General features: G+C 49.1%; 1 protein-coding gene across 1 annotated transcript in view; it reads right to left on the reverse strand.

Annotated features, from left to right (window-relative positions):
- The window catches only part of AXIN1 (axin 1), a 71,417-nt gene extending 50,989 nt beyond the window's left edge, over window positions 1-20,428 (reverse strand). The window contains exons 1-2 of the mRNA XM_063414059.1: window positions 20,224-20,428; window positions 17,285-18,256 (exon numbers count right to left, since the gene is read on the reverse strand). Of these exons, the coding sequence (XP_063270129.1) occupies window positions 17,285-18,162 (878 nt within the window). The 5' untranslated portion in view covers window positions 18,163-18,256; window positions 20,224-20,428. The remainder of the gene's footprint in view (window positions 1-17,284; window positions 18,257-20,223) is intronic.
- Window positions 20,429-24,335: the final 3,907 nt, after the last annotated feature.

A 24,335-nucleotide genomic window follows, 5' to 3' on the forward strand; every position in this document is an offset into this window, starting at 1 on the left:
AATGTTCCAAGTTAAATACATTAATCAATTAGATAATTGGAGTGAAAATGCTGCTCAGTGCCCCTGAAAAGGCCAGGAGACATCAGTGAGGGGAGACATGGCAAAGCTGCAGAGAGGATAGCTGTCCTCCATGGACATAACTGAGGTTACGTGGTGGTGAAGCACTAAGACATGTCAGAAAAGAAATATTCTTTCTTCAATTTGGCATTTTTACAATCAAGCAGAGAAATGCAGCTTCCAGGCTTAACATCAGAGGCATCTCCTGGGCCTCCATGAGAATGAGAGCTGCTCCTTGGTGCTCATCCCCCCAAAATGCACAATTTGAAACAGCCAGGTGGGTCCCCATGCTCTGCTTCCTCCAGACCTTCCAAGAGCGAGCTACTTTCGACAGAGGGGTTTGTTTAGGATGGCAAAGCCCTCCACACGTGCAGGGATCCTGCAGCACCAAGCCTGAACAACGATGGTGACCACCTCTGCCAACAGACCCTGCCTGTGGACCATCGCAGCTACAACAACACAACGGTGCTGATGCAAAGCCAAACTCTTTCTTTGCACAGCCTGGAAAGAATCCCAGCAATTTCAACGACAGGGCAGTCTCCCTGCCTGCCATCCCCCGTGGATTTTCAGCACAGCTCCTTGAGGCTGCCAAATGCCAGCTCCATGCACTGCACGAGTGAGTTATTCCAAACATTTTCAGCCTGTGTTGTTGTGTGCTGAGGTAGAGCTGGGCGTGAAGAAAGCATTCATTGAGTTAACTCTGTTTTACTCAGCAAGTGGAACAAATTTCATCACCCCCTACAAGTCCATTCTGTTTTCTATTTATACCGCAGCCATTTGGTGCAGGACTCAGGAGCAGCAGGAACAGGTGATGTAATGCACTGTACAAACAGCATTCTGTTCATACAGTGGGAAAATAAAGTGCATTCTCTTGGTTTCTTTGATCACACTTAAAACAATCAGATTAGAAGGCACAGATAACCCAATACACGCTGGAGATGAAAGGACTCTGGAGAAATAAATCACCCAAAGTTAGATATTAAGCAAGATTTCTCTCTCAACAATCAACTTATCTGCAGAGAGAGGAGGAATGACCATGTGGTTTCAAAATCCTGCCAGGCATTTTATTTATTTTTATAATACCATAAAGCTACTCCACCCACTTTTTCAGAATGAACGTTGCATTACACAACACATCAAAGGGACTTTATGGCCTAAATTAAGCAATAAAATAGTTGAGATTGTGCGTTATGCCGAAAATTGGCCTGCTTCTGGTGCCTGGGAGATGGGAGGTGAACACCACATGTTCAGAGCACCTGAAGAAAGCTCAGGGCAGTATGGCCTGAGGTACTGAAGTGTGTAGCACTTGCATTTAATAGCCCAAAGTGAAGCTTGAGGCTCTTGGTGCCTGCTGTAAAACCTTCTCTTGCTGAGGGGACAGTACCAACTCAAGGAATGGCATGGGACAGCAGTGCTAGCATGAAGACATGGCACATTAATAGGATCTGGTCCTTCATATCTATAAGGTTTGGTTTGTAGTCAAAGTTCTCTTGGAAGCTGTGGGCTTCGAGGATGTGTTTCCTTGTATTTGACAGCAAGCCATGCCTTGGGAAAGGAGATGGGAAAACCCAACAGAAAGGTGTTGGTGGGGCTGAAGCACAGCCACACTTCTCACCACCTGGCTACCTCCTGCCTCTCCCACCCTGACCAAAATCACAAAAAAAGTAGAAATAATTAAAGTCTCTCTTAAAACATTTTCTGGATCAGGTGCATTTTGAATTGAAAAATAACCAAAAGCTGGGATACATAGGAGTGGTGCATTGGTGCTAAGCGTTTATTTTCCAGGTCTGCCTCAATGCCCTTACAAAGAGAGGTGAGAAATGAAAGGATATCAAGAGAGGAGAAAGCTGGCAGATCCCATCACCCCACAGCACAGAAGGGACTAGGCAGAGTTTCCATTAGAACAGCTTGGGAGGCACAAGAAAAGTCAACTTGCAAGGACACATGAGCTGGCAGGTCACACACACTCCAGTGCATGTGTGTACTTTCTTTCCTGCTCCCAAAACAGTGTTCAAAAAAAAAAAGGGGGGGGAAAAAAAGTTTAATTAGTTTGGGCCCTATCATGATTTTCTGTGGCCTGACTCATAGCGTTTGATCTCCCAAGGCTGGCGAGAGGTGTCTGAGCCTGCCCTCAGAGCCCCTGGAGCTCCAGCCAAGCACCAACAATGACTAGACAGACTTGAGGGCCACTCCTTCCATCTATCAATAGAGTCACTGTTGGGCAAGCTGACTCACTGCTTTCCCTGAGAACTCTTCGGCATCGGGTCGCCATCAAAAGAGCAAAACTAAAATTAAATAGTTCTGTGTTTGCAGACAGTTAATTTAGCAAGAAGATGGTTGTTATTTTAAGGTTTTGTTTTTAGGAGGTTTCCTCCAAAGAAAGCTTGTGCTGCTGCTTTTGCGTGGCAGAACTGGCCAGGAGCTCCTGGAGGACACACTCAAGTGGCTTTCACTTCTCAGTCATGCTCTGAAGGCACAGTGAGGAGGATATTGAAACCCACAGACTGCATGTAAGAAAAACACAAAACACACATACACAAAAGCTCTGGGAACCCCAGGTAGAGAAGCAGAGCTGCTCATAAACCAGCCTGCCTTGGCACAGCACTTCCTAGGCCTGCAGTGGACAATGAGAGGGCTTTTAATTTCCCCTGGTGTCTCTGCAACCCCTTACACAGAATGCAGAGCCCCAGACTGGACATGTCAGTCTCTGTCTTCCTGCGCCGCTCCCCGGCGCTGCACTGGGTCAGCACAGCCAAGCCTGGCTGGAGATAAAGGAGGGCTGAACATACCTGGTCTGATGGTTCTATTCCTGCTGTAAAACACAAAACCCACCCAGAACTTCAAAGAATTTCCCGGTACGCTCCCAGCCTCATTTAAGATCAATTAAGTAATAATGTTTAATGCCCCAGCCAGGACAGATGTGGCTTGGGAGGATGACGACAACGAAAGTTTCAGCATGACTGTGCATGACACAGATTCAGTGAGACAACAGTTCAGACCTTGGTCATGTAACATACCCCTCAGCCAGGTCACCCCAGGATCCAAGACATTTCCACACATGCCCTGTCCTAGAGGAATGCTGGCACAGTTGGGTCAAGGGCAGTCAAGCAGCAGATGGGACACAAGGACCAAGTCCCTGAGCAGAGATGTTCATCTGGGATCAGACATGCTTTTAGGCTGCAGCAGATCAAGGTTCAGTACAACCCTATTCTCTACATCCACATACCATTACACCCCAACAAGGATTGGGATTCTCTGTCTCCATCAGCTTCCTTCAGGCTGCTAAGCTTTAATTAACTGACTTCTCTAAGGTACTCATGAACATCAGAAAGCTCTGCAACATCTTCTGATTAACTGCATTTAAGAAATTAATTCTAAATCAGCCAATTCCTCCTGAAACTTCATGCAATATGACTGAATAAAGAGAAGCCACTACCTTGCTGAGAAGACAGCAGCTCTCTGAAGACAGTTTTAGGAAAATACAAGCCAGACTTCGGCACAACAATACACAAAGATGGTATTTAAGGTTTCCAGGTTCTTTGAAGGCCTCCAGGACTTTACAGGAGAGACCAGTCCCATCGCAAACAGGTCATCTGATGCAATTACAAGTTGTGGTGGAGTCCCCAAACTTATCTCAATCAGACACTCTTGATTTCCTGTTTGCGGCACTGACAAATAAAAAGCTCTATATTACAGTAATTACACTTCACAGAGGACAACAATTAAGAAATAGCCAATTACATTTTACAAGCGCAGGATAATCAAAAGCTTCCTCAAATATCTAGAGTTGCAATAAGTACTTAGAAATGGCAACTCCCAACAAATTGCAGGTAATTTAGAGCAATTTACACAGACGACATATTTCCCTATCTGTGCTCAAAACCTACAACTTGGTTCTGAAAAATACTGCAGGAATTCCCAGAACGCAGCACTGCTGATTTCTAAAAATAGTTCATTACCTATTTCCACCTTCACTGGTCTCAAAGGTGAGATGCAGGACTCTGGTCAAAAACAGTGTAAAGATAAATTAATTACTAGAACACATTTTAGCTCATTTAAAGAATGGGAGGATCATAACATGCATACCAAGTCTTACTTATGTTATTTGAAAAATATACTTGATTTTAATAGTGCATAACTTGATTTAAGCCATATAGTTTTTAAAGGAACTGTCACATCCTTTATTTGTAACCCAGTACTGTGGCTTGCACACAGTCAAGGCAGGAGAATGAGGATCAAACAGCAAATTAAAAACCATTAAATGATGGAGAGGAAAGGAAACATACCTTTTACTTTTACAACTTTTTAGACAGGAGATCTAAAAGCATCCCAAGAGGAACAGAGGAGGAGAGAGAGATAAGGATGCAACCTATTGTAGATAGGTTGATATAGCACAGCAATTTCATCCCTCACTTTCAGTGCATTATTTTTTTTTGAGGCGGGGGGGGATGGTTTTCCATTGCTCACATGTGTTTCCAATGCTCATATGTGTTGTTGGAGTTTTACCTCAGAGCAAGGCTCTGATATTGTATTTCAGGATTCTCTGCAGTGATGGCTCACTGTCTCCTGGCCACCAATTCAGCTGTTACTGCCATTACTCAAGCACATGAATTTCTTCAGGGCTCGTTGCTGCATAAAAACTGTTGAAGTCTCTCAGGATTTCCTTAGCAGTCAGTTAAGGACTAAAATCACAGAGGGACTCATCAGAAAGGAGTTTTGGAGGAGCAGAGTAGTCTAACCTGCAGCCTGAAGTGGGATGACTCTCTATACCAGGTAAAGTGATCACTGCTGGTGTTCTTACTGAGAACACGAGTATTTTGAGAAATACTGGTAAGAGAGGTGAAATCCTGATCAGCTATAGCCAGATACTGAAACAGCCTTTTGTGATCTTGCATCATAGAGACCATGGGAAGAGCAAGGAGGAAAGATTAACTCAAGGAAGACCATCAGTGTGTTGGAAAGAGCCTGGGACAGGCAGGAGCCTGACATGAATATAAACCATGGCTGCAGTGTCAGCTGGAGAGGGGGCTTGGTGCAGAAGGATCCCCTGTATCAAAGGCAGACCTCATGAACACCTTGTGAAGGCATGAAGGGGTTGACAGCTTAATACAAAGTTTATATCTGCAACACTAACAGGAGACCCAGAAGAGGGGAAAGTTATTCTCAAACTCTATCTCCACCATAACTGCCTTGGTAACAACATGGTTAGAAAGATCCCTCAGCTGTTCTGCAGGACTGTTTTCCTTGTCCTCTGTGCCACAGGCAGGGTAACCCGATGTTCCACATCCTGTTCACTCACGACTGAATACACTCCTGTTTGACAAACCTGCCTGTTTTATTCAGTCAGTAACTACACTGGTTAGATCATTTCAGATGCTTGCTCTTACAACCCCAGTTTTGTCTACTTGGCATATCAACATGCATTCCTTCAATTTAAAAATAATAACTATTTTTAAAATTCAGATTTTAAAGGAACCACGTTTTTCTTTTGTGTTAATTGCCTTCTGTGGCTTGACAACATTTTTGTGGACAATAGGTGTTCCTGCCACTACTGTCCCATCTGGAAGGAGAGGTTTGGCTCCAGTCCCATCCTCTTTCTTCAGCTCAGGCTTCCAGGATGATTTCAAAAGCTGGGAAGTGAGAGGATGATGCCACTCCATACCACCCGAGGCAACATACTACACCCAAGTCCACAGCCAAGATGGGCTACCTGGGAGGGTTTCTGACACTGCTGGTGCCAAGCCACAGCCAGCAATTAACAAAGAAAAAGAGTTGCTTGTAGCTTGACTGCTGGCAGTGTGGTTGATGGCTCCGGACAGAAAAACCTACACAAGGTGAGAAACACATCAATCCAAGCAGAGCTGACTCAGGGAGTCACCACCAGCGACGATAACCCAGGTGACCTTGCTGAGGCCAAGCAACTGCTGCCTTTCGTGTATCCTGCCACTGGGGAGGCAAATGCAGTGAGCTGCAGGATGCACCTACCCCGCTTGGCATGTGGAATAGCTGTGGGCAGGCACTGGAGGACTGTAGGACCAGCACCCTCACTATGAAATCAGTGGGATATCAGCTTATTCTCCAGAGCTCCAACAAGCACTGGGGCACTCAGTGGGGAGACCCCCAAGTCAATGATATTTGGAAAGGACAGTCAGGTCTTGAGGAAAGAGGCTCCAGCCTCTGCACCTAGAAATGAAAACCGACAAAGGTGGGGCCAGCTGACCTTTCTGCCTAGGCTGCTGTAGGAGCCTAAAAGCCTCCTTGAGCTCTTGACTAAAGCTGGAGCTGCTGGTAGCAGGGTTTTGCAGGAGAGGGGCTAGAACAAGCACTAGAGTCTCTGCCTTCCTGAAATTTGCTCATCTATTCCAGCAACGCAGTGGAGCAGTGGAGCTTGACTGGTGACCTGTCCCAGGGACTGGTGAAGTATCCCAGGGATCAGGGGTGCCCTGCTGGTCTCTAGAGCTTGAGAAGCCCATCTTGGAGACCCTTACCCTGCTCTCCCAGCCCATGCCGTGCCTCTGGCTGGCGGAGAGCGCACCCTGAACCTGACGAAACTGCAAGGCGTTGGCTGCTCGGCAGTGCCACCCACTGCGGTGCCAGCTGCCCTCGCGGCCACCGGCCCTGCCCTGGTGGATGTTATCTGGGCCGGTGAGGCGGGCAGAGTGCTGGCTTAGCACAAAAACAACAACAACAACCCTCAGCTGCTTTCAGTTTCCGACTTCTTGGCAATCGTGAAGAGAGAAGCATGTGACAAACAACCCTCTACGCAGTAGCACAGGGCTGAAAATAAAAATACTCAGTTTTGCCCAGGTGGGCAGAAAACACCAGCACCTGCAATGACACAATCAGAGGAAAAGCCCTGTGACTTCCAGCACCTCTGAAACCAGACTGCTGGATCTGAGAGGGATCATCCAGAGGAAATTCCCTCCCGTCTTCCCCAGACCCTTACAATCCACAAAACAGATACTGCTGGAAGAATGTGGAAAGAGGAAAGCAGATGCAGCTTGGCTGTCGTGGCTGTGGGCACAGAAAGCTGCTTCCCCACCACGTCTCCACTAGTCCCATCAGCGTGTTTGTGCCATCCAGCCTTTGCCACTCCTAAACCTACAGAGAACAAATCTACAACAAATATTAAAATGGTGTGAGCCTTGTCTCTCTGCCCATCCTAGTGCCAGCCACTGCTACAACAGATTCCACCTCACCAGTGAAAAGCCTGGAGACAGCAAGGCCAGTGGAGATAAAGGTGTGCTGGGTTTACCTTTGAAGGGATTTAGATCTGGAGCGCTCAACATGGACAAACTGCTGAGACAAGCATTTACTCAGGTGTATAAACATCACGGGCAGCAAACGCCAGTCTTGCAAGAATTCTCCTCCAAAGCTTAAGAATAAATTCAACATGTTTTTAAATAATTATGGATGAATCACTTGAAAAAACTTCCTACATTTTATCTTCAGTTGCTGACACTGATCGTGCAGCTGTTTTGTTTATAATGTAATTACACATTCCCACCTACTTGCACTCTCAGTGCGCAGCAGAGTACCTCAGGTAGCAGAAAATAAAGGCTGACATTTTCTTCTGGCCTTTGGAAGTGACAGAACAGCTAGCACAAAATTTAATTTATTTGAGGTGGGAGGTGGGGGGAAAGAGAGGCCGCAAGTTAATTTCCCTTAGAAGCCCGATGGTCCCCACCCAGAAACCTGCACACAAAAGAATACTGCCTTTAAACTGGTAGGTTAGGTCTGAGACCAGAGCGATGGTTTGTCAACCACGACAAGCTCCAGCTTGTTTAATAGTCAACCGGAGGGTTGAAAAGTCTAATAAAACCAAAAGGCCTTCCATAACAAAGCTGCTGCCACTTAAGGAGAACATTCACACCCATTCAGCAGGGCTTTTTTCAAACATGCAGAGGGTTTTGGAACCTCCAAATCGAGCAAAGACCACCAAAACACAGCAGCTACAAAGAAACTGAAGCTGGAAAAAACTGAAGTGAGCAATAAAGAACACACTGGGAACAGTGAGTAACTAACCACGGGAAGAGATAACAAAAATGTTGCATGACCTCCCTCCCATCATTTGGATGCCTTTCTAAAATAGACACTTCAGCCTGACCACAAGTTATTGTGCAAGGATCACTGGGTGAAGCTGCATGACCTGTTATCTCCAGCATTACCAAAGGAAAGTTTTTCCCATGCCCATTTGGGAAGCTTCCTCTATTCAGAAAGAGGAAGGTTTATGTGGATCAGTTTGGCAGGCTCTGCCAGCCCTGGCTGGGAAGGCCCGAAGCTGCTGCCTGGGGACAGTGGGGACATGGGGACATGCTCTGCCTTCTGAAATTCTCCAGTTGGGCTGATTTCCCCAGCCGGCAGCACTCAAACCCCCCGGGTCACAAACTTCACTGCATATATCCAGAGGGGAAAGTCAGCACGCTGTTTTACAACGTGACAAATCCTTCACTGTAGTGACACATCCACACATCCTTTGCTGCCTATTTCCATCTCGTTTTGCCAGCATTGGTCTGTCTTAAGTTCAAGGAGCCTTTTCAAAGTAGCTTTTCCCAAGAGAAGAAAGCCAATTTCCACTGAATGTGCAGATGTTCAGAGACACATGAAATCTCAGTATTTCCACAACAAAGAAGGCAGCTTTGCTGTCATTGCTTTTCCTGGTAGAGCCATGGACCATGCACGAAAGGACTTGTGGTGATGGTCTTTGTTCAGCACCAGAGGAGCAGAAGACACTTGAGGCTGCCAGCCTACCCAACAGCTCCTGTCTGTGGCTTTGCTCAAGAAGGAACACTTCATTTCCTAAGAAATAAATGTTACGACGGTCACATGGACTGAATTAAAAGTACAAAGACCAGACCTCTTAGCCAGAGACCCCAAATTTTATGAAAAAAATTAAAAAGTACATGCCCTTGGAAATCCAATCTGAGTAGGGCCGTAAGGAGAGCAAGAAGGTTCCAAGGTCATGTTTTACAATCTTTTGAAGCAGGAATGAAGACAATCTCTGATGGAGACATTTCGTGCTGCCATCTGTACAGAGCTTCCCTTTCTCCAACACATTGCAAATGTTACAGTGCAAGAACTTGCTGTCTTTGCTAAGGCAGTCTTTATTTATACACAATAAAGGCCTTGTGCAGGAGATCAAGGCTGTATTTCATCGATTTGACACGATGGTTAACCTGTGAACTTTGCCCCTGCTAATAGAATAATTTCTATTTGTTGATTCCTCTTTTGGGATCCTCGAGGGTAACAGGAGCTTCATCCCAGCTCTCATTTGCATGTCTAGTGCCAAATGGTTTTACAGCTCTTACTTCTGTGGAGCAGAGCCAGGACAAAGTTGATCAAATGCAGTATCTACAGCTGGATCCTGAGTCCCCACACCTCCCTCCATGGATTCTACCTTTATTTCCTAGGAGCTCTCCAGTGACTTGGCTCTGATTCATACTTCGCTTGTGAAACCTTGGAGAGGTGGTAGAATCATGGAATGGTTTGGGTTGGAAAGAACCTTTAAAAAGGTTCTTTAAAAAGGAGCTTTAAAGCTGATCTTGTTCCACCTCCTGCCACAGGCAGGGACACCTTCCACTATACCAAGTTGTTCCAAGCCCTGTCCAACTTGGCCTTGGATACTTCCAAGGATGGGGCAGCCACACAGCTGCTCTGGTCCTTGGCTATCCAAGCTGTCAATCCCACAGAGGCCCCAAAGCAACAGCCTGGACCAGGATGGCAGCAATGGCAGAAGGAGGAAGCTCCCCTTCCAGAAAAATCTCTCCCGGTCTAAGAGGCTGACTGCCAGACAAGAAAACAACCAGGATTTATGACTGAAAAGGGCAAATGTGTTAAACACTGAAGACATGGTTTTCCAGCAGACCTAACCAAACCTCAACATGGAATGCTGGAAAAAAGGCAATCCCACTTGCCCAGTCATACTGCTCTTCTCACTCCAGCACCAGCATTCCTCTAAACACACGCTGGAGGCAAAGGACAGAAAAGTGAACCTCCAGAAAAGAAGGAAAATGGAGAGAGGGAGAGAGGGAGAGAGGACTGACTCTCTGGTCTCCAACAGGACAGGGAATATGTGGGAGTTGGAGGCCTGAAGGATAAAACCCAGTAGTTTTTGGTCATCAGCTCTGGAGGTAGATCCAGGGACTAACATGAGGCTGTTAAACCAGTAGGTCTCACTTGGGTATTTCAAAGAGGTTTTTTCCTCTAGCTATAGCTTTGCCTCCCTCCACTGCTTATCATCAGGACAGATGAAAGCTCTTCATCTATTAGCTATTTAGATCAGATGAAGACCTCCAAAAAACTGATACTTTGAGGATAGGTTGTATCTTGGGAGCCAGGGGATCAAGAAATTCCAGGTCCTACCACAAAAGTGCACTCTGGAGTCTTCAAAGGTAAAATCCAATTTCCTTGTGGGTTTTACAGAATTCAGATAATCTGACTTAAAACTGCAACGGTTCTACTTAAATTCATTACTGCCTTACAACAGTGAGGGATCCAGACCAGGGCTGCCAGGAACGATGGTTTTGCTTTTACACACAAGTGTGACCTGCAACACTGGAATTTCTGAGTGTGACTTCAGGCAAAGCAGCTCACTCTGGCACACAGGAGGGGAACAAGATGAGTGTCTCCAGAAGAGTCAGACCTCTCCTGAAGTTCCCTGAGCTGGGCATTCAGGGGCTGCACCAGTGAAGGAAGGGGCAGCTTTGCACCTGATCAGTGGAGATGGATACTGCAGTCCCCAGAGGAACTCACACCTGAGCCAAGTGTGTACTGCAAATAAAGGAATAAAATGAGCCTTTTCACAAACAAATCGCCTCAAACCCAGCTGACTGCTGTGGGAATGTGTATTTCCAGAAGCATGATCTTTGTAGAGTCCAAAGCTGCACTATCAAGTGAAGCACACATTAATTAACTAATTTATAGCATTAGGATAGATGGTGTCAGACATACTTTGTATTTGGTGAGTTCAAAAGTGTAACTTTCATCTGGCATTCTTCCACTTCCAAATCATCTCTACTGACCCTGCAGCAGAGCTCCAACATCCCATTGCCATGGAAGAGGTGGATAAAGTGGCACCAAGGGCACCCAGCCTCACCCACACTGGGGTGACACAATATGGGCTGCTCCACGCTGCCAGGCCAGGCTGAGCAAACCCCTGCTCTCAACCAAGTGTCAGATCTTTTCAGAGAGATGCTCAGAATTATATTCACCAGCAATTTGACTTTTTAATCATTTCAATTACTGTGACTAAAACCCTTCAATCGGAACAAAACCAGGGAAAAATAACCCCTCTCCTTCTGAAGCAGCCTGCCTAGCTTAACAGACCATACCAAATTGTGAAGGTTTTTGCTTTTGTGGTCTTCACATATTTCATTTAATGCAGATAATTAACCTCAGTTTCTAATTTCAAATCCCACACATAAGGAAGCAAAGTGACTGAATACATTCACTGACAGATGGAAAATTAAAATATTACTACAGCTTCTGCATGGCTCAAAAGACAGGGCCTCTCAAAAGATCTTTCTTCTTTTATTTGACTGATTAACTGTAATTTGCTTAATGGATTTAAGGATGAGCCTAATAATCCAATGATATATCCAGGAACCATTTAGGATATCAGCACCTCTGTTCTGATTTTTTTTAAACATAGCAATGTTCTGCATTACACATAGTCACTTCTGAAACCAGATTTTTCCACCAATTGTAATGAAGTCAGGTCCATGATTTATTTTATATGGGTGGTGACTGCATGACTGGCCATTCACCAGGTAGCTACAGTGCTGTAACTTCTTGGAGCACCTTCTGAAGCCCCAAATCTAGGGATGACCCAAGACCATGATGTGTTCCAGCAGCCACTGACCCAGCCCAGCAGGCAGCCAGAACCTCTTGGGAAGGTCAGAAGTCAACAGCTCAAACCTAAAATGGGGCCAGCGTCTGTTCTCTTAGCACCCCCACACCACTCTCAGTCCCTTTTCCACCACGAAAGTCTGCCCTAACAGGATTTCACAGTCTGTCTCAATAGTTAATAAATCCAGAATCTAACAGACTATTAAAGGAAAACATCTAAGAGGCAGTCATTTTTGAAACGTCCAATGGCAACTAATTATTCAAGGGATTAGTCCATTATAGTAGCAACAAAGAAACTCTTAAAACATAAAGCCAAGTTGAACGGCAGATCAAAACCAAGGTGTCCCCACCCTGTGGCCACCTCCTGGGTGACTTCTCTGTGTCCTGGCATTGGTTCAGCTCCCACTCAGCCTTTTAGCACCCCATTTTTTCTGAAACCAGGCAGAACTCAAACCAGTCTCCTCAAAATCTAGTATTTCATGATCTGTGCCATCACTGTAAGCACACAACAAAGCAGGACCATCACCAGGATGGACCAGTCAGGCCACAGCTCTGTCTAACCCAGTAATGAGGCCCTCCAAGGACAGAGATTCCCACCCTTGTGCTCTGTTCCCAAGCTGCTTCATGCTCCCAAGATTTTTTTTTTACCATGTCCAACCTGAATCTCCCCAGGACCAAAAAGAGGGACATAACTTCCTTCTTGGGCTTTTAAGAGAAAATATTCTGTAATCCAAATAAAACTCCATCACAACAAAACAAGGCTTTGTTTGCTAGAGGACGGGAGAAAACACTATTCATTTATCAAATTAGAGTGCTAAAAGCTTAACTACCTGTCTTTAAAAAGAAGCCAAAGAACTGATCCATAACCAAACACAAAAAAACCCACTTCATCTTGATTTGTGTGGAGGCAAACCTATGGGCACAATTCTTCTTCAAATAAATCTATTTTAAAACTTGGCAACCACTAGCATAAATACTTTACACTGTTAATGTAATGTAAGCATTTCCACACAGAAGTTTCATCAGCTTGACAATATATTTTTAAACGCTGGCACTAACTTCTGTGCAAAAACACCATCAGTCTCTGTCCTGTATATCTTAAAGTGCTCCAGCCACTAGATTACCTCTCAGAGCTCTTAGCACCAGACTCCCTGCCTGTTGGATTCGTGGATTTCTCTGAAGAACAATGCAGAACCCAAACTATTCTTCTGCAACTCCTTTCCTTTAAAAATAGCCACTGCTCTACAAGGATCCCAAACAGGGTTGTACTGATTACAAACGATACTGTGGGCCCAGCAATTTTAATTCAAGATAAGCATTCCCAACTTTACATATGGCTCTAACATTCAGTGGCTGATTTCTTCCTGCAAATAAGCTCCCGTGAAGCTCCAACAGCCTAACTCCCAGATGCATGTGCTGCCTCTCCAGTTAAAAGAAGCACCAATAAGAGGGTAACGCATCTTTAAATTTTCTAAATATGACTGCTTCTGCACCAGCATTTGTGATTTTGCATCCTCAGTTTTCTAACCAGTCAGTACAATTAACACCAATTCCTTCAACACCACACAGTCTTGAGTCAGAGGTGTGCAATTTAATATTTAATTATGAATGAAGCAGCCAACCTCAAAATTAGGGCTGCCAGCTAAACTTCTGCCAGCTCCTTCCTGATGCAGCCCCAGCCTCTGACCGCTGGACCGTTTATGCTCCTTAAGCCATGGAGAGATCCTGTGCTTTCCCTGAACCAGCCTCTGCACGTTAGTTTGTCATTGCCTTGTCCCAGAGGTTGTCCCATCCCTCTAAAGCTTCTTCAGCTTTTCTCCATGTGCCTCCTCTGTGCACCCACTGTGAAGTGCTGGCTGTGTGTTTTGGGAGAGCTGCCCTCCCACGTGTCCGGAGAGGCTGCCAGTGCGTGGGCACAGGCACAAGGACTCTCCTGGTGATTCCTACCAGCCTGGAGAACCACATCACCCACCCTTTTCATTTGAACCACCAACACTTGTGAAACGTGGTGAGCTTAGTCAGCCCAGCACTGTGGAAATTAAAGCTTGGAGCCAGCTTCTTAAAAACAAAACAAAACAAAAAAAAACCCAAAAAACCCTGTGTATATCAAAGCCCACGCTGAGAAATTTCTCCATCCGTGCCCAGCAGCTCCACCACCAACACTCTTCAAAATCCAACAACTGGAGACTTCACCCACCACCATGTGTCCTCTGATCACCATCATCCAGGCTTCCTCTTCAATACTATACACTTCATGGAATGGGTCAAAACCCAGAACAATTGGCAGAATGAATGTAAATCTCTGTTTGCCTGGTTTTCAGGGGAGATGAAGGCAGAGCTGCTGGCAGGTAACACCATATGTTCCTCTCACTCCCCACCACAGAGGAAAGCAAAGGTGAGGCCTGCGAGAGCGCTGCTCTCCGATGCTCTGGGAGTGGGATGGGAGCCCCTTCCCACACAGAGCTAAAGAGAGAGCAGAGGAACCCATCCCAGCAGAAGACACAACCAAACCACCGAGCACCAAACCTCCAGCTCTGCAGAGGCCGCGTTTTCCTGGAGCGCTTGCAAAGCAGGCTGCGGGCGGCTCTCGGGCACAGGTTTAATTTCTGCTCCCCGGCTCCGAGGAACGCCGTCCCGGCGTGTCGGAAAAAGGTTAATGAACGATTTAGCCGCCCTCACAACCATGTTAGTGTCACTTTCGGAAGCTGCGAGTTAATGCCCGAGATCTTCGGGGGTTACCCTCTTTGAAGTTCACTGATCCATAACCAATGTCCAATTAATTTGCAGGAGCCTAACGATAATGACTATTGGCCTTTTCCGACGCATACAAAAACACAGTGGGTAACAGCGATGCTTTTGGCTTCGGGGTACTCTCAATTCTGCCTGCACATTTGCACACCTTCAAAAATACCCAGTGCTAATAACGGGTTGTCTTCTGCCGTTTGAGGAATTTTTTACATTTGTTCTCCCGAGAGCAGAGCTACTGCATCAAGATTTATGAACTTTCTGCTGAAAAAAAACCTGGAGTGATTCAAGATGCTCATTTGCTAACAGAGAAACACTTCTATTGCATTTGCTTAGATTCCTCTTTATTTAGGGTTTCCATGGAAGCCAAGGAATAGAAGTTCAATCTTGGGAAGATTAAACAGGCCCTGAGATATAATGCAAAACAGCTTATTTCAACATTCCCCAAAGAAGAGAAATGAGAAATTCTTCCACACATATGCCAAAAAAAAAAAAAAAAAGGTTTGTGGAAATTTTCAAAATAAATTGGGACCCAGCTTTTCAAATGCTGCACGCAGCCACTGCTTCCTGCTGCAAGCAGCTTCCCCAGCTTCCAGCACACTTCCTCAGGTGACAGAGTAAATGAACAAGAAGTCTGCAGGATAAAGATGCTGCAGCTTAGAAACCAGCTTGTTCAAGACAGCTATTGCTATACAACATCCAGGAAGAAGGTTAATGCAATCACAAGGTCTTGCTCAAAGAGGAATAATCACCTCATAAATTAGTGTCTCAGCAGTTTTTAGAATTACAAAAATGCAGAGATTATGCAGTTCACCAGCGTCTTCCATGGCAATGCTCTGGACACCACAGAAGCTGACAGACCACATTTAAAAAATAAAATAAATCCCTTAACTTCAGCTACTCTAGGCTGAGAAGTGACTCCTGCTCTGGTGAGAATGGCAAACATTTCCTTGCCTCACTATCCCACAGGTCAGCAGAGTGTCAGTAGCCACAATGACAGGCTGTTGGATACTACAAATTAATAGCCACACATTTCTCTGATCTCCATCCTCCAGGTAAAGATTTATTTCACGTTATTGCAATCTCCTATGAAAATGCCCAGGACTGATGAACTCTACTTCAAAACACTTCTATTTCAGAGCACATTTCTTAAACCATTTTACAACCTGGCACAGATATATTCAGATAACGGGTAAAGTGCACCTTTTTCTTGAAGCTGGAGCTAAACAGCTCAGTGTCACACACAGGATTTACTACCTGGTCTGGTAAGGAAACTGAACACATTTGACCCTCAAGTAAGTTATTTTCAATCTTAACACCATTATTGCTTAAATAAAAGATAATTAAATCATAGACTTTTCTAATCCTTCATTTATGGTGAGCAACCAACTCCTCAGTGAAATGCACTTCAAGACACATTCAAGGTTTTTATTAATTCCATGGGAAAGTCCCAAGACACTGGGATATTTTTTTTCTGACTCCTGATTAAAACAGCAGGAGTCCACATGAATTCCCTTTTTTCCCCCTCCCCAAGAGCTTCACATGCAACATCCCCTCCTGAAAATCTGTAAGAAAACAAGAATCAAACCGAGAACATTTGGCCAGCTGAAAGGCGCCGAGACCTTGCGCGGGGTGGGATGCGCTTCCAGCTGCCAGCCTAAAGGGACGGCCGAGGGAGATTAAACACAGAAATGCTTTTCATAAGGCAGGAGACTTTGAAGAGGACAGTTCAGATACTTCATTTCGTAATCTTCACAAAGCGTCAGATTTTAGCCTAAGCAGGTCTTAAAACAAGGAGATTTTATTTTAAAAAGACGGGAAAAAAAAGTAGGAATGTGTTCTGGCCGGGTTCTGTTGATTCAGCAAGGGTTAGACACACACATGCTTATTGATCCCAGAGAGCTCCCTGCTAAGTTAATTGTCTGGAATTTTAACTGAGCTCTCAGCAAGTTTCAAAATCCATGTTGGCTGGAAGTGGGTGGGGGACCCAGAAAAAAACAGGCTGCAGAGCTGTGCAAGTCCTACAGTTAAAAAAACCACAGCAATTACTTTCATGAAGGGAAGAGCTTCAGCAGGGCATGGTTTTAACTGGATTTGGGGATTCTGACACCACTAGAATTCAGTGCTGGAAATCTCATATGCAACCATTATCAGGGAGCACCATCAATGCTGCTTCACTCCTACCCACATCACCAAGGTAAGGGTATCTATCTCCTGTGAGCTCCCAATTACAGCTCGTGACGATTTCTACACAGGAAGTGTCACCACTGGCTGTACCTGCCCATGTTACAGTACCTAAACCCTGACCTTCTGCTGGTGCAGGCTACAGCAACCCTGGCACTGCAGCTTGCCTGGTGTATGAGGGCTGCCCATGGCTTTACACTGCCCACCGAGCCCTACCTGCCTCCACAGCACCTCCAGCAGCAGTTTCTCCAGGTGAGGAACATGCTGCAGGGATGATTTAGCACTACCAGACCGGAACAGCTACAGACACCTTTAAAACAACCTGCGATTAATTTCAAACAAAGCTGTACACTCCATCAAACCACTCGGCAATGCCATCCTGTACCAGTGTGGATGCTCCCCAGCACCTTTGGTCTCCCAAGGTTTCCCCTGTCCCCCACTCTGCACCTACCTGAACTCCCTGCCCTCGCTGTAGCGCCGGGCCGAGGCCGCGCGTTGCGTGGCCGTCTCCAGGAGCAGCTTCTGCGTGAGCCTGCTGGAAGGCGCCGAGTCCCTGCTGGCCTCGGGCTCGGCCTCTTGGTCACACTTCCACTCCTCATCCTCGTTCAGAGTTGGCAGATAACCAGGCAGCCCTTTGCCTGTCCCAGACCCCGAGCTCGGATCGCTGTAAATTTTTGGACTTTCCCCACCTGTCCTTGTGTATTCCAAATAAATATCCGATTTAAGGAACAAAGGGTAGGTATTGTCTTCTATCATGCACTGAATCTCCGTTTGGGCCTGGTCAAACATGTCAGGGTCAATCTGCAGTTTCATGACACAGTCTTTGATGAAGCTTTTTGTGGCCGGTTTGATCTGCCGGGACACAATGCCATTGTTGTCAAGGATGTATTTTTTGTAAATGGCTTTTGCCAGCTTGAGTCTTTTTTCCTCATTAGACACACACGGCTCCAGCTTCCTGAAGCCACTGCAGGCAAACCAAAAGTCCAGCAGATCCGCACAGTCCTCCTGTTTCAGGAAAGTCCTGAAGAGGTTGATGCCATCTTGATCATCCAGCAAGGAGTGCAGTGACTCGGCCCACTTCAGGTAGGGTGGAGTTGGCGAGGCACTCCCCTCGGGCTCGTACCCCAAATCCAAATCGGAGCGCCTCGGTGTTGCCGTGGACGTCTCGTTTCTGACCACATCGCTTTTACCAGAGTAGAAACCATGGCTAACTGGCCTTGGGTCTGTGGACACGAGCTCCCCTTCCTCACCAGGAACCGGTGGCCTTGGAGCATCTTCAGTGAAGCTTCCTCCCAGGTCCAAGGGGAAGCCTTTCCCCTGGATATTCATTTTTCTGGTCCTTGCTTGCTTGGGAACAGTGGGGGATGAGCGCCAATCTCAAATCACTAATATTTGTAGCTCCAAGGTGAACAAGTTTGTTCGGCTGAAACAGATGAGGAAAAAATAAGCGAGTATCACTGGAAATAAACGCTCTAAACAACAAACTAGTGGTTATGCTCTGCACCTTTACTGTATTAACACCTCTTTTTCAGCAGAATCAAAGGCATGGTAACTTCTGAGAGCACAGAATCGAGCTCAAACCAGGCAGAGGCTAAAAATGACAGTTAGAGAACATCCCAAAACTTTACATCCAGAATTTGGCATCACTGATGCAGCTGACACTACGGTAAAACACCAGCAAATTTCCCAACACCAGTGGTTTATACGTGACCCTGGCATGTGGCAGCCCACGTCCCAGAGATGCAAACTCAGGTACCACAGGACACACATGCCATCTTCTGTACTGTCTACCTGAACAGGACATATACCAGATATTAAGGCAACACGTTTTTATCTGGCTATGGATCTAGGAAATTCTTACCCTTAAACAGGAATTTAGGGCTTGTGAAAATTATTTTTAAAGAACATCCAGTTAGTCCTGAAAGCAGGGCTGCACCTTAATCAAACACAGGTGGCTTTCCTACGCTCAAGTGACATACCAGCGCCACATTCCTCACAAATCTCTGCATTTCAGAAATACACCGCGTCGCCTCGTCTAGCTCTAGGGGAATCCAGATGCATCGCTGACCCTAATATTTTGGGCATCTGGACTGCATTCTTGCTTCAGATGGGCATGTTAGTACAGGAGCTCAGTTCTAGCACTGCTTTTTGCAGGCAAGCTGAGAAAAGGTTCGTTTATGCTAACAAAATTGCATGCTACGAGCCTGGGAAAATTTCAGGTCATCAAAGTAAGATGAGAAAACCACCTTGACAAGGAAACCTGATCACGTACAATGTTTTTAAAGAAGAGCAACGAGTCAATATGGAGGATGGAAGGTATGGGGAAGGCAGGAAAGGAAGAAAGGGCAATCCCTGAGTTGCTACTTCTGCTGCTCAAATCAACCTCATCATTGAAAGCAAGTAGCGAAAGCCTTGTGTTACAGAACAGCCTCAGCCTCTAAAGCCCCAAGTACTGCAGAGCACCGGCAGCCTCACAAATTACTCCTTGCACTGGATTAACTCAATTGCATATAAAAACACCAGGAAAGACACATTTTAGCTCACCCTCCCTCTCAAAGCAAACCCCACACCAACCAACATCTTTGGGATGCATTACCACTTCCCCCCCATTTCCTGATCCTGGCTAAACCAAGAGCGGCCGCCGATGCCGTGCCTGTCCGTACAGCCCACCTGTCCATCGTGAAACAACCCAGCGAGCCCAGGGGCGGCCAGCGAGGGTGGCGGGGCCCGGTGAGGAGAGCGGCGGGAGCCAGCGCCGCACTCACACCGGGCCCGAGCCCCGGCACGCAGCCCCTGCCCCGGCACCGCGGGACGGGGCTGGGCTTTGGCACCACGGGGCGGTTCTGGGTGGTTTTTGCCCCGCTTCTGGAAGCGAGCGCAGGACTCGCCCCCCCTCCGTTTGCGGTGCAGGTCCCCGGTGACCCCCGGCCGGGCGAAGGGGACCCCCGGGGCAGCGGCACCGCAGCCCCACAGCCACGCCGGGCATTGTTGCGGCGGAGCGGCGCTGGCTCCTCGCCCCGGCCGGGGCAGCCCCGGAGTGCCTCCCGGAGGACACGCGAGGCGCCCGGCCGAGCCGCCCGCCCGGCTCCGGAGGGGACCCCCGGCCGGCCCGCGGGACGCGCGGGGCCGGGCGGGCTCCGGGGCGGCCCCGCCGCTGACAGGCGCCGCGCGGGGCCCCCGCCGCCCCCCGGGCAACTTCGCGGGACCCGGCCCGCGCCGCCCCCCCGCCGCCGCCCCCGGCCCCGCTCGCCCTCCCGGCCCGCCCGGCCTCCCCCCGCGCCCGGGACGGCCTAGCCCGGCTCGGCGGCCCCGGCGCGGCCCCGCGCTCCCGCCCGCGGCGGCCTCGGCGCGGCCTCAGCGCAGGGCCTGGGCCGGGGCCGCCTCACTCACCCGCGCGGAGCGGCGGCGGCGGCCCGGGGCGGCGCGGGGCCCGGCCCATGCGGCTCAGCGGCGGCGGCGGCCCGGAGGGGCGGCGGCGGCACAAAGCGGGCGGCCCGGGACGCTCATGGCCGCGGCCGCAGGCGGGTGGCGGCGGCGGGGAGCGAGAGCAGCAGCAGCAGCAGCGAGCCGAGCCCCGCTCCGCTCCGCTCCGCCTGCGCCGCTGCCTCCCAGCCCGGCACGGCGGCTCAGCCGCGCCCCCCGCGCCCCCGCCCGGTACTGCGGGCCCGGCAGCCCGAGCGGGGCGGAGCGGGCCCGGCCCGGCCCGGGGAGGCGGCGCGGCCGCACGCGGGGCCCGGGGCGGCCGCAGGGCCCGCGCCCGCCGCAGGGCCGGCCCGGGGCAGCACCGGGGACCCGGCCGGGGAGGCTTCGAGCCCCCGGAGCCGCAGCACATTGCCAGGTGTACGGGCTGGGCTCCCCGGACAGCTCCGGCACACGGCCGAGGCTTCGGGCTGGGCTTCCCGCAGAGCCCGGGCTGGACGGGCACCTCAAGGGCTGCGTGGCTCCGGGGCCTCGTCCGGCCCTGGGTGAGGGAAGGCCGTGAGCATCCTGGGCAGAGGCGGCCCCGGAGAAACCTCGGACACCTCCAGAGTCGAAGGGCTCTGCCCAGGAAAGGCATCAGCCCTCAAACACCACCAGCCCCCACGGCTCTGTCCGTGTTGAACACCACGACACGCCTGAGTTTTGTACAGTTTGGACCACGCACCACCGGCCTGGGGATGTAGGGGCACAATTCCACCAGCCACTCTCGGCTCTAACAACACCCAGAGCTGGTTTGGAACCTGCAGTGTGTGTGCTGCTTCCCAGAGCTGGGCAACTGCGGCGGGAGAAATCAGGGACTGTCCGAGAGGTGGCACTGCACGGACTGGAGCGCTCACACCACCCGGAGGCTCCCCAAATCGGGGACGATGGGTCATGGGGAGCAGGGTGCACCAGCGCTGAGGCTGCAGTGGTGGGGGATGCTGAAGGGAGAAGAAGTGGATTGCCAGATGCAGAGATCAAATGAGAGTAGCGTGACAGGGAAGGGCAAAAGTGTGCATCTTCCCTGGAAAGCAGTGATGGACTCCGAGCCAGGCAGACCCTAGATACCATCCCAAAAGCTGAACATGCAAACAAAGCCACGAGACAATCCTCTGAAAATCAGAAATAACTCAGAATGGTTTCCAATAGGGACCATTTCTGCTTTCTTGTGCGACTATACTACCACAGTTGCCTGCCTCAATGCATTTAGGGAACACTTTCCAAAATGCAAGATTTTTTTCCAGCTTTGTGAAACTCCCAAACATCCACTGTGGGCAGTGACACTCCCCACCCCACCACAGAGGGTGATGATGCTTTTTATCCCAAATATCCCCTACCACCAGGATGATGTGGCTCCTTGCACTCATGTGAACGATGCTTGGAGCTGATTTACGCATAGCAGTGCAATACTGATCTCAGGCGTAATAATAGAAAAGCTGATGTGGGATTCAGCCGGTAAAGAATTAAAGGATGGGAATATAATTAATGCAATCAGCCTAGTTTCCAGAAAATAGCTCTTGTCAAACTCTGATGTCATCCTTTGAAGAGATTACAAGTTTGGCTGATAAAGGTTGCGGCATAGAAATAATAGACCTGGGCTCTGTTCAGGCATGTGACTTAATCCATATACTATTCTGATTAAAAATTAGCACAATACAACATCAAGAGGGACACCTTAAAGGGGCTGGGAGCTGGCAAACCGACAGCCATCAATGGGGAATCCCTGCAGAATGGGAGCGCGCTCAGTGGGTGTCCGGGCTCGGATGGGAAGCCCAGTGCTATTCAGTATTTCCATCAATGGTCTAGAAATAGATTAAAAAGCCCTGCTGAGAAAAACGCCGGGACGAGGGAAATGAGAGGGGCAGGAGACGTGGACGAGGTCAAGACAGCCGTAGAAAACTTCACACGCCGAGTCCCTGGCAAATAAAACGTGCTTGAATGCCAGCAGCTGTGAAAGGGTCTGTCCACTGAACACAGGCCCCTTCTGCTGGAAACCTGGGATCTGGCAAGGACAGATTGCTGGGAGTTTGGGAGGCAGGAGGGATAATGTGGGAGCAGCAGGGTCCCCATGTCCAGCTGGGACAGGGCTGGGTGCTACAGCAGAGGGGTTCCAGCATCTGTGTTTTGGAAAGGATGCTGAGAAATCGTGAGAAGGTGGAGGGGAGTTAAAAGTGAGCCCTGCTTTGCAGGGGGGTAGCTGAGGCCTGCAGCCTCTCCAGCAAGTTTAAAGAGCCCCAGAGACACCTCCATTATAGCACTTCAGCCACTCCATGGGTGAGAGACGATCAGGTGTTAAAGAGCTTTTCATCTCCCAGAGAAAGGCCCAGCAAGATTCATGGCTTGAACTGAGTTCGTTTGAGAAACCACAGCAAGATTTCCCCGTGGCAAGGGCGAGGTGGTGGGTAATGAGTCTGGGTGCAGCAGGATGCAGGTGGTTGAGGTGCTGGGGCTTGACATGCCCTCCCTCATGCTGCCATCCTTCCCTGACCTTCCTTACTGCTCCTCGGGTTGGGCTGGACCTGGGGAGGGGGAGAAGTGCTGGAGGCTCATCTTGCTCCCACCAGCTCCTGGCACATTCCCCCAGCTCAAGGGACACAGCCCCGAGCGAGGACCAGTCCCCAGGCACACAGAGAGCCAGGGGGCCTCCATGTCCCTTCCAGCAGTACAGGATCACTCTGTGCATGCTCCCAGGGAAAGCAGGGCCAGCACTGCCCTGCTCCAGCAAAGGCAGCCAGGCACAGCCTCTTCCTAGGCCAGAAGAAGCAAATTCCCACAGGCTGATGCCGAGCCCTCATGGTGCCTCATTATTTTCTGGTCCTCTAGCAGGGATGCTTGGGGCTGAGAGAGCCATGGGCTCCCTCTGGAGCCCCTTCCCTGCCTTTTACCCCTCAGATGGCTCACGACAAGGAGACTTATCCCTGCACTCTACCAGGGGCCAAAATCACTTATTTCCAGATTTATCTAAGGACATCAAACAGGTGATAAACCACACTGAGTATTCTTGGCTGTGTGCTGGAGGAATCAGACTGCAAGGTCTTTGAGGCCCATGAACCAAACCTGGTTTATTCCCCTTCTTCATCAGCTGATCGTGAAGCTCTGCTTTTTATCCCAAATATCACTCTTACACCAAAACTGCCACTACCGAGATTGCAGTGGTGTTTTGGTGCACCCCTGGTGTCACCCTGCCACTGAGGCTGGCCCCGTGTGAACCTGGGGTGCTGGACACTTCCCAGCTCCCAACACACACATTCCTTTCTGCCTGGGAGAAACAAACAGCAAACACTGGAGAGAAGGAACTGCTCTCAGCCTTTGGTCTGAAGAGTCTGTGCTGCATGCAGGCAGCACTGGTGCAGTGCAATTCCAGAGCCTCCTTGCAAAGGGATGTGTTCTGTAGCACCCTCCCCTCCTGCCGAGGAACTTGGACCCGCAAGCTCTCCAGCATCCCATCCGCAGAGCCTGAAACAGCTTGGATCAGCTTCAGCACCGACCAGAGCCCTCCCGAATGGATTCTCCTCTGTGCAGGCTCACTGGCTCTCTCGGAGCCTGCCCGGTGCTGCGGGAGGCTGGCGGGCTGCAGCTCCGGGCAGCGGCGGGGAGCGCGGCCGGGCCCCGCGTCCCCCGGCGCGGGCGGGCTCGGGAGGGAGCGCACTAGATGGTGCTGTTCAACCTCCGGCTGCCATTTAAAAGGCTCCTGCGCGGTCATAAGCGATGCCGAACTTCGGTGTTTTTATTCGAAAACGTTTTTGGAACGGGGCGATAGATAGAAATTCTCTGGGAAATGAGGTCCTACACTGATCACTGACAGAGGCAAAGGGTGGCTCGCTCACAGGGATGTGCTGCCCCCCACCTCGGGCCTGCAGCACCCTCAGTGCTGAGGCAGGACCTGGGGTTTGACTACACGATCAGTGATGGCCGAAGAAAATAATGATTTAAAGATTTAATGATTTAAGAAAAAGTTATGCCAAGAAGATAATGTCCTGGGGTGCAAGAGGGGGCTGAGAGCTCTCTTGGAGCACTGACAAGATGATGCTTACAGAACAGGA

Source organism: Prinia subflava, chromosome 17 (genome assembly GCF_021018805.1).
Source record: "Prinia subflava isolate CZ2003 ecotype Zambia chromosome 17, Cam_Psub_1.2, whole genome shotgun sequence".
Lineage (NCBI taxonomy): Eukaryota > Metazoa > Chordata > Aves > Passeriformes > Cisticolidae > Prinia > Prinia subflava.